Source organism: Ostrinia furnacalis, unplaced genomic scaffold (genome assembly GCF_004193835.3).
Source record: "Ostrinia furnacalis isolate ACB-3 unplaced genomic scaffold, ASM419383v2 OfSCF1913, whole genome shotgun sequence".
In the NCBI taxonomy this organism is placed as follows: Eukaryota; Metazoa; Arthropoda; class Insecta; order Lepidoptera; family Crambidae; genus Ostrinia; species Ostrinia furnacalis.
Window position 1 is genome coordinate 800,741 of NW_021132152.1, and position 10,220 is coordinate 810,960.

At 36.8% G+C, this 10,220-nt stretch overlaps 1 protein-coding gene across 1 annotated transcript; it reads right to left on the reverse strand.

Annotated features, from left to right (window-relative positions):
• Positions 1-777: 777 nt before the first annotated feature.
• On the reverse strand, positions 778-9,553 carry Mon1 (vacuolar fusion protein MON1 homolog). Its single transcript, XM_028306323.1, has 7 exons — positions 9,173-9,553; positions 8,396-8,553; positions 7,438-7,638; positions 4,256-4,416; positions 2,903-3,161; positions 1,783-2,260; positions 778-1,426 (listed from the first exon to the last, which is right to left on the reverse strand). The coding sequence occupies exons 1-7, from the start codon at positions 9,452-9,454 to the stop codon at positions 1,286-1,288; spliced, it is 1,680 nt and encodes a 559-aa protein (XP_028162124.1). The 5' UTR covers positions 9,455-9,553; the 3' UTR covers positions 778-1,285.
• Between the last annotated feature and the right edge of the window lie 667 nt (positions 9,554-10,220).

The window sequence follows — 10,220 nt, forward strand, 5'->3', positions numbered from 1 at the left end:
AAATCATCTGTGCAGTGTCTATAATTTGAAGTATTTTTCAAACAAAAGTTTGTTCAATTAAAGTAACAGATATAAAAAGCAGTCTGTTATTGTAGATACATCAACTTGTGTAAGCTGCTATAATTATCTAATCAAACTCCGCCCATCTAAAATATCTATTTGGCAATGTTATAATTTGTATAATTTTGGCATTTCCTTCAAAATAAACAAAATAATTTCAATCTACCACAAAGTAACAAATACCCTCTAATAATTCGAGTTTGATGCCCTGAGGAATAAGTTCCAAAATTGATAATTTATCCTCATAAAATAACGAATGTCCTCAATAAATTTTGACCTTTAATTCTTATGCATTAAAGTTAAAAATCGATTAATCCAATCCACCAATTCCAAATATAATTATTGCACTGATATTTTGTACTTACACTTATTTTATTTTTAGACCAATGGTTGTACATGGTGTTACCAAAGCTTAGCTTTAAAATGCATTTGAATTTGATCCTAAAGAAAGCCTATTTTTCATATTGAAAATACTGAATAAACATTTTACTTTTGAGTTGAAAAATTAGCTAAAACCTGATTGAATGCACGGACGACAGCACATCAAGGTCAACACTGCGGTATCTTATGTGGAGAGGCGAATTCGCAATAAAAATGTATAGATCGTTCCATCCACGAAGACGCGTCCCACCATTCTTCCGCTAATGTTTGAGTGTTATCGGTACACGTTAAATCATCCATGAGTGCACACGCACACTACAATAATGACGCTCGGATCAAACTCCTCGCACCTCGCGCTTCCCTCGACCAAACATTGGTGGGGCGCGTCTTCGTGGATGAAACGATCTATAATATCTGATGTGCGGTCGCTGTACCTTGCACACTTTTTTAAATATATCACATGACATGACCCAATCACCCAATAACCCAACTACTACAAGCCGTTTAAAGTCAATACAATCAATCATTCGCTCTGTAACAGATTCACAATTATTTTATCGAGTGACAAAATATCACATGACGGACGAGACGACACTAGAACAGCACTGCTGGAAGCTTTCAGAGTATTCGTTAAAAATCACTAGTATTTTTATCAAGTGACAAAAAACACACATTCCAATTACCAGTAGCGAGTCCGACACTGCGCATAGCGTTTTTCAGGAAGCCACTCAGGTTGCAAATAATCACTAGTATTTTTATCAAGTGACAAAAATCACACGATCCAATTACTAGTTCCGACACTGCGCATAGTGTTCTTCAGGAAGCCACTCAAGTTGGTTGTTTGCTAGAACGTCGGCGCGTTCATGATGAATATCCTCTGTTCTTCGCGCTTGATCCACCTGAGCAGACGGTCTACAGCTTTGATCGCTTGATCTTTCTCCATTAGGGGGTCGAAGGTTACGTAGAGTTCGAAACCGTTTGTTACCTGGAATTGAAAATGGATTTTTATAGATAAAATAAATGAACGATTAGTCGCTGGCTGACCGAAGGATGTTCAGAAAACAGGGTAAGAAATAACATTACTAAATGGAAATACAGGGTGACCCAAAATTAGCACATCACACGGACACCAGAGGTAGTTGGTTCTAAAAGGCATATCGATCGTATAAACCTAATAATGTTCATAGAAAGTTTAATGAGTTTTGAAATAGTAATGACCAATTTTAATATTTTTTTAAATTGAAATATTAGATTTGTTCGATGCATCTTACGCTCATCTACAGTATGACATGCTAATTTTGGAAAACCCTGTTTATTAGTACAAAATATCAAAGAACTCACCCAGGCCAAAATAGTGTCATCCGAGTTCGACCTAAATATCAATTTTGCTGGAATCGACGTACAATGAATTTGACTACAAAATTTCCTGTAATTTCTAACATAATCTATATCTGACAACTTTTCTATTTTCTTCTCTTTGACTATATCACCCCCTTCTTTATGCCTTATTCGATAATCTTGTAACCGATCCAGACTTATGGGGTCAGACGTGAAAAGTTGTGCCGTAGATTTGCATTTGTACATAAAATGCCTGATTTCTGGAATACCAATGTGTTTTAGGGGATTCGTTGTGGGTAATTCTTCATTTCTGTTCAGTGCGTCGTTGATTGCAACTAGACAGTTGGATCGTCGGAGTTTTTCTGCAATTGTGTGCTTAGCTTGAGAGAGAGGGAAGAACGCATCTCTCTGTACCGTTAGAAGGAGAAGGCAAGCTTGGCAGTCCTCGGATATGTATGAGACGTGCCCGTGGAGGAAACCCCTGGAAACAACAAATAGGTAAGTATTGTTTTTAGATTTTTAATGTATTAATTTCAATATTTTTAGGCTTTTACAGGTGAAGCGCTTAAGGTATGTATAGGTTAAGTAGAGCCGAGAGAGCAGAGCGAGTGTATTTTTAGAGTTCCGTAGCCAAATGGCAAAAAACGGAACCCTTATAGATTCGTCATGTTTGTCTGTCCGTCCGTATGTCACAGTTACTTTTTCCGAAACTATAAGAGCTGTACTATTGAAACTTGGTATTTCGATGACGTATTCTGTCAACCGCATCAAGATTTCCACACAAAATTAGAAAAAAAAGCAATACATTTTGGAGATCCCCATACTTACTTACTGACTCATTAAAAACACTAAAGCCCGGTCTGTGAGCACGTAGAATTTTGTCCAATGACCCCAAGCTACCCATCCTTATCGCTCGCGCGTAATCATATTGCTGTTTCGACTGTGCGACGGGCGCCCGCAGTGAGTGTGCGAGCGCGACAGCAACATAATTACGCGCGAGCGATAAGGATGGGTAGCTTGGGGTCATTGGACAAAATTCTACGTGCTCGCAGACCAGACTATAGCATATAACATGACCACAACCAAATCACATAAATAAATAAAGAAAACAAAAACAACTCACGTCGCGTCAAACTTCGGCAGACAAATCGGTGTCCAACTCTCCGCAGTCTTGAAGGATTCCGAACTCCTGACTAGGTTGAAAAGCAGGTGTATATCAGAAGGATGCAATGTGTACTTCTTCATCCGTACTAGCGTGATCAGCTGGTTCCCCGCTATGAGTATAGCAAACACCAAATCTCGGATTTTGTGACACGTCGTAGTTATCGCGTTTGTTATGTTTTCTCTGGCTTTTTCTGGCAATGGCAGACATCTTACTGCACCTGGAAAATTGTTTATTAACTGTAAGATTTTTTTGTATTAAACTAAAAAAAATGCTGTCTGTGTATTAGAAGATGTCAGTTAAAACATCTAGAATAGGATAGGGTACTGGGGAGTAAGAATGTCTAAACTTATTAAAACTTTGGCCTACTAGTTGTTCGTCATACAAGCTGCTGAACAGATTTTGATGCGCTTTAAAAATCGCCACACTGTAAAAAGTTTTGTTGATTGGCTGTTACAAAAGAAATAATCATTGGGAGAGGCCTATGTTCAGCAGTGGACGTCCTGTGGCTGAAATGATGATGATGAACGAGAGTTAAACATTGAGTTCTAATCACAAACTCTCTTCCTTTGTAGAGACGAAAGCACGGGCATAAGTAAGTACATGTAAATAGTATAATTTCATTCTTAAGCCCAGTTTTCACCGAAGCGGAGCGGAGTTAATTTTTTTTTCTATAGAATTAATATAAATATAAATAATATAAATATCCTTGGACATTTAACACGGCGCTTCTAGTCCCAAACTAAGCAAAGCTTGTACTATGGGTACTAGACAACGGATATAAACATACATAAATACTGTTTTTTTTTTTTTTGTAAATACATACTTATTATACATAGAAAACACCCAGTCCAATACAAACAAATATTATGTTCATGAACACAAATGTTTGTACTGTGCGGGAATCGAACCCGCTACCTCCGGAATAGTAGTCCGTTTCGAACCACTACACCAAACGGCCGACAAATCTGACAGTGCAGCGGAGAAGGGAAGTGGAGAAATATTGAAATCTGTTTGGTTATTCAAAAACTTATCCGCTCTGCGTCGCCTTGGTGGAAACCGAGCCTAAGTGACCATTGACAACTTTTTTTTTTGGTCGCAACGAAGAACGCTCTGTATAATCGTGTATAAACGCCCTAGAAAGTGCCTAAGTACTGAATCGTTTGTTCGTTCGTTTCAGCCAAATGACGTCCACTGCTGGACAAAGGCCTCCTCCAAGGTTTTCCACAATGAACGGTCCTGCGCTGCCCGCATCCAGGCTCTTCCCGCGAAAAAGTACTGAATAAAAAACATTAAAACATAAATTTTACTTACCTAATAAAAATGCAGGGTCTTTCTCCATAAATACGAATAAATTGTCGATAAGTCTCTCTGCCCCAGACAACAGTCTTCTCAGATCATAATTCCTCCTTTGTTCGAATATCCTATTTAGTTGTGTCAATGTTAACACTGACACTATTTGATTAAATGCATATCTGGAATGGAAAATAACATTGTGATTAGGTATTGTTGTGAAGTTGTGATAACTACCAATTCTCTGAATCTATGCAGTATTGCGTTTTCCGGTACGCGGCCTCCACTTCAGAACCTTGCTGCCCCATCGGCCGTCAGTTCTGCGTACTATGTGCCCTTCCTTACGAAAACGCAGCGTAGGACGTCCACCTACAAGGTGGACCGACATCATAAAGGTAGCAGGAAAGCGCTGGACGCAGGCTGCTACCAACCGGGCAACATGGAAAGCATTGGGGGAGGCCTATGTTCAGCAGTGGACGTCCTATGGCTGAGATGATGATGCAGTATTGCAGTATAAAGTAGGTAACATTTGAGCAAAATCAATTTCACTATTACAACCCGATTGAGTTAACTGCGCACCACGCTTGATTGCTCCTCCCTGCGTTCGCCCCGTCCGTACTATAGTTCATTCAACTTATGATGGTGATTTAGACAGATGAAACATTTCGTTTCATGAATCCAACTTCCTAAGAATAAAAATATTGAGGTGTAAAAATCAATCACTTTTTTGTGATTTTATCCTTCCAAAATACAATTATTAATCTTTCTCAATTAACCTAAACAAGAATTTCAAATACTTATTAGTTTATTATTTATTAAAATTTGTGAAAAAATATTACATAAATAAATATCCTTCCTTGGACATTTTACACTGCGCTTCTAGTCCCAAACTAAGCAAAGCTTGTACTATGGGTACTAGACAACGGATATAAACATACTTAAATACTTTTTTTTTTGTAAATACATACATATTATACCTACATAGAAAACACCCAGTCCAATACATGAAATGCATAATGTGTTAATCGGAACTTTTGCTCATAGGGATGGACAAGAACAATCGCAACCAATCAATAATCGGTATGGTGGTCATCTCACCATCGAATCACAATTATTCTTTCAGGCAGGTCAAAGGTGTACGGTACATGTGCGTTTGCCTTGTATGGCCGGTTGTGTTTTATGCGATTTCTCTACGAGTTGTTTGTCATTGTTATTTGTTGTTTTTATAGAATAAAATGCATAATATTTAATTACTAGCGGCCGCCCGCGACTTCGTGCGCGTGGATCTCGTTTTACCCCCCCTTCATCTATCTTACGCGGTTCAGATTTTTTCATACAAATGTTTTTTCCCATTAACTCCCGTTCCCATGGGAATTTTGCAATATCCTGTTGTAACTAAGCTTTAAGTTTACTAAGGTACCTGCATGCCAAATTTCAAGCGTCTAACTTAAGCTGTTTAGATTTTTCGTACAAAAGGATTTTCCCGCTAATTCCCGTTCCCGTGGGAATTCCTAAGTATCCTATAACCTGCCCAGGAGTATGAAGAATAATTGTACCATGTTTCGTTAAAATCCGTCAAGTGGTTTTTGTTTCTATAAGGAACATACAGACAGACAGACAGACAGACAGACAGACAAAAATTTTACTGATTGCATTTTTGGCATCAGTATCGATCACTAATCACCCCCTGATAGTTATTTTGAAAATATATTTCATGTACAGAATTGACCTCTCTACAGATTTATTATAAGTATAGATTTGTGATCTATTGTGTAATAACGTTTATTCCATATCCAGATAATTAAAATTCATAGATATAATTTTGATTTTTCGGAGATAAAATTAAAAATCAAACAAATAAAAAGTCGATTAGATTTCTTAAGAAAATATTGTCGATTCTAAAAAATATCGAGTAGGTTTAAAAGAAGCGCCTCACTAAATAGAAGTGTCATAATCACTTTCTTACGCAGTGTTGCCAGAAGGTTACTTTTGTAACCTTTTAGGTTACTTTTGAACTGCTGTGGTTACTTTTAGGTTACACTAATGAAAAGGTTACTTTTAGGTGATTTTTCAGAAATTGTAGAATTAATTTTACAGGTTATTCAGTATTAAATTTTAATAGTGATAATTTAAAAATTATGCATTTAAACTTGAATTTGATTTATTATTTGTTAAAAAAAATGAGTTTTAGCGAATGTTTTTCGATAATAAAACGCAAATCCATGAAACGTTTTTATACGACTGGTCACTTTTCGAATTTAGATGATCAATTGTATTCATTTTCCATCCATGAACAACCTTACACAATCATTGCTCCGCAAGTATGAAGGTTACTTTTTATTCAAAAAGGTTACTTTTTTTAATATTTCTGGTAATTTCTGACTAGACCCGACTGGCAACACTGTTCTTACGCTGAATAGACTATAGAGCGTCGATGTGACGTCACGGCTGCCAGATGCGCAGTTACCTCGACCGGCTTGTACTCAACTCACGAATTTGAATATTGCATGTCATATGGAGGTAGGTGGAGATTATGTTTATTGTGTACTACCTACATAAATTACAGAATATCAAAATATGCATTTCTGATTTCATTATCAATACGGATATTATGACACATGTGTCCTATGAGATAATACTTGCTGGTGGTGATAAACTACAAATGAATGCAGATATTGTATAGGATACATATTAATTTTAGACTGATAAGAGGGTCAGCTCCAGATTACAATGCAGGTGATTAATATTGCTATCTGGAATAATTATAGTTTACTAACTAGGCCAAATATTAATTATCACAATACAGAATTTATACATAATAGTGTCCACAAAAGTAAATAATTATGTGTACTCTCTATATCTCATTAATTTGTATTGTTTGAGCTTGGATGTGTTGCACTAAATATTTTTTTCTTTTTTATGCATAACAAGGCAGGTATTTGACCACAATCGCACCTGACGTTAAGTGGGATTTAAGTTTGATCCTGAATAAAATGGTCTAAATACTGTTTATTATGAGCATGACAATGAAATCTGAAAAATATTTATTTTACTCTTACATTCAAAATCTGAAAATGCGATCAGCAATTCACTTAAAATGGTTGGGAAGTAGAAGTGTTTTTTTAATGCAGGATTACCTTTTGGAATCTAGAAACAACTTATCATTGTAGTGGTAAGAATTGTAAAATGTTTGCTAAACTTACGTTAACTGCAGTACCAGCTGCGTTTCACTTTCATTTGACTTCGACACCGCGACAAGTATCAACGGACCTTTCACTAAGAACACCACCCTGCAATCTTTGGTGCAGATGGATCTGAGTATATCCTGGTTCTGGTCTTCGATCACACTGACTAATGCTTGGATCACACCGCACAAACCGGCCAGTTTGTCTTCGTTACCGTATCTGAAACATTATTTAAAAAGTATTTTAAAATGAAATATCATACAATTTTACCAAATCGTCGGTCCACCTAGTGGGAGGCCTGCTCACGCTACGTCTTCCGGTCCTTGGTGGAGGCCTTTGTCCAGCAGTGGACGTCATTTGGCTGAAACACATCGTATCGGATGTGCGATGCGTACGATGCGGCCAGGTATGAGTTTCCATATAAATAATACTACGATCCGTTGCGTGCGATACGTCCGATGCGTACGATACCGACATGTGGACGCTAGCCTTAAGAAGTAATTAATTTATGCTGGTATTCATTAAAGGTCAAAAGCCAAAAAATGGCTATAACTAGCAATAAAAGGTGACATCATCATCAACATCAGGTTTTAGTCTCCACTGAAGGAGTACAATCCTCTCTAACTTACCAGAAGCAAATGGAGGATTTTGCAGAGGCAATAAGTGACATAAACGAAAAATTATAGTCATTTTATATGAATCATCATCATCATTTCAGCCACAGGACGTCCACTACTGAACATAGGCCTCCCCCAATGACTTCCACATCGCACGGTTGGTAGCGGCCTGCATCCAGCGCCTTCCCGCTACCTTTATCAGGTCGTTGGTCCACCTTGTGGGTGGACGTCCCACGCTGACATATGAAGCATATTTTATATTAATACAAAAAAACAAATAGAAAGCTAGAGACTCTCTTTTAACATTACTGTGTTGTGTTTACTTTGTTATCTTAAAAACCTATAATTAAGATGTTTACCTTGAGTAAATAGGTTTCCCAGCAGAACTCAACACAAAAACATGTTTCTCCTTGTTCACCAACTCTGGTGATTGCAAATAATCATCCTTGTCATTGTCTTCATCATCACCATTCTCTTCAATTAGGTTTGAACTGCTGGCTGATGCTGACATGTTTCCCTGAAGAATGGAATGAGTAATTTTTATTTTATTTATTTATTGAAAGAAACATACAGTTAATTAGACATAATAATATTATGTCTAATTATGTCTTTGCTATTTACCTAACTAACATTGGAAACTTCTTTGGCTAATGTATTAGCAAAATTCTTCATTTATACCTTTATGAAGTATATATTATATATTATATATATATTATAGGCACAATTTACATTATCAATAAATTAGATTGATGTTTACAAAGCGAAAATTTAAATAAAGAGAGTTGTTTGTACAGAAATTAAAGCATTAATTTGTATTTGATAGTTGTTACAATCACACCAATATTGTAGAAGTTATCTAAAAGACATTGTGTAATAGATATGTAGAGAATAAAGATCAGGCTTATTATTTGTAATTTAATTAGAAGCTAGTTGTATAACAACTCACAGAATACAAGAAGTAAGCATGTTTTTCAAACATGATCTTTCTCAATTCACTTACATCTTTTTTTTAGTTTGTTATTGATTAGATTAGTAGGCTGTTGTGAAATAGGTCTATAAGTGGCTTTTATCAAAGAATAATCTTTATTATGGTAAATAATTCAAATTATTCATGACTAAAGCAACAAAAAACTCACATTCTTGCTTTGCAGATCATCGCTCGATTTTGTACTTTTCATCTCAGAACCGTCCTTGTCTTTCTCACCAATCTCGCTCTGGATCTCAGATATGGTGCTGCTCTTGGCTGCCAAAGACTTATTCCGCTCCTGCAGGGAGCAGCTCATCTCTGAAGCAAACTCATCGAAAGAATCAGTAGGGTTCAAAATACTTTCGGGACATGCGCCCGGTTCCAAGTCGTCGGTAGGGTTTATTTGAGTACTGGTGCCAGCTTGAACGTTGTCTTTAGAGGTAGACGCCATCGCACAGGGATTTTAGTATTTAAATATGTATTTTTATTTACTATGAAACTGCGTTTGTAAGTCCGCTGCATCGAGTTTTTGGGAAATAGATGAATGTCAGTGTCACAGCTGTCAGATATTAAGACATTGACAGCTAGTAATAATGTTGCCATGTAAAAAACAAATTGGATGCGTTCATAAATAATATATTTTTCGTTAAATAAAAAATAACGTTTTTCTGTTACCAATTAACCTTTTCACTGCCGCGGTCTTCTACAGCAGACACAAGTTTGTTTCCGTGTCCTGCACGCCACGTCCTTATGAGAAGACAATCTAATCACATTTTTTTTCAATAAAAATACCTAAACAATGAATTATTTCTTTATTTCTGGTTTGAGAGGCACCCGCTGAAAACCAGCGTCGGGGCACGCGTGGCTCGATTAATGCTGAGCGAGCGCCTTTTTGACACAAAAATACGCGTGTATAGAATAGAATAGAATAATTGTTTATTTGCATAAAACATGGTATACAGTTGTTACAGCTATAAAATAAGTCCACATGTTTTGCTACATCAAGAAGCATGCAAGTTTGAATATTAATACATAAAAAAGAAACAATGTCATTATAATTATATCAATTTTCAACAGTACAGTACCTACAGTTTNCAGGATTGCTACCGCAGGTTCGGGATGAGTATCTCATGCACTACTCGGTAAGGACGAGAACCGGTTGGCTATCAACGATAGAACGTCTCGACACGACGCTTTATGGCAAGCCGCGGATTAAT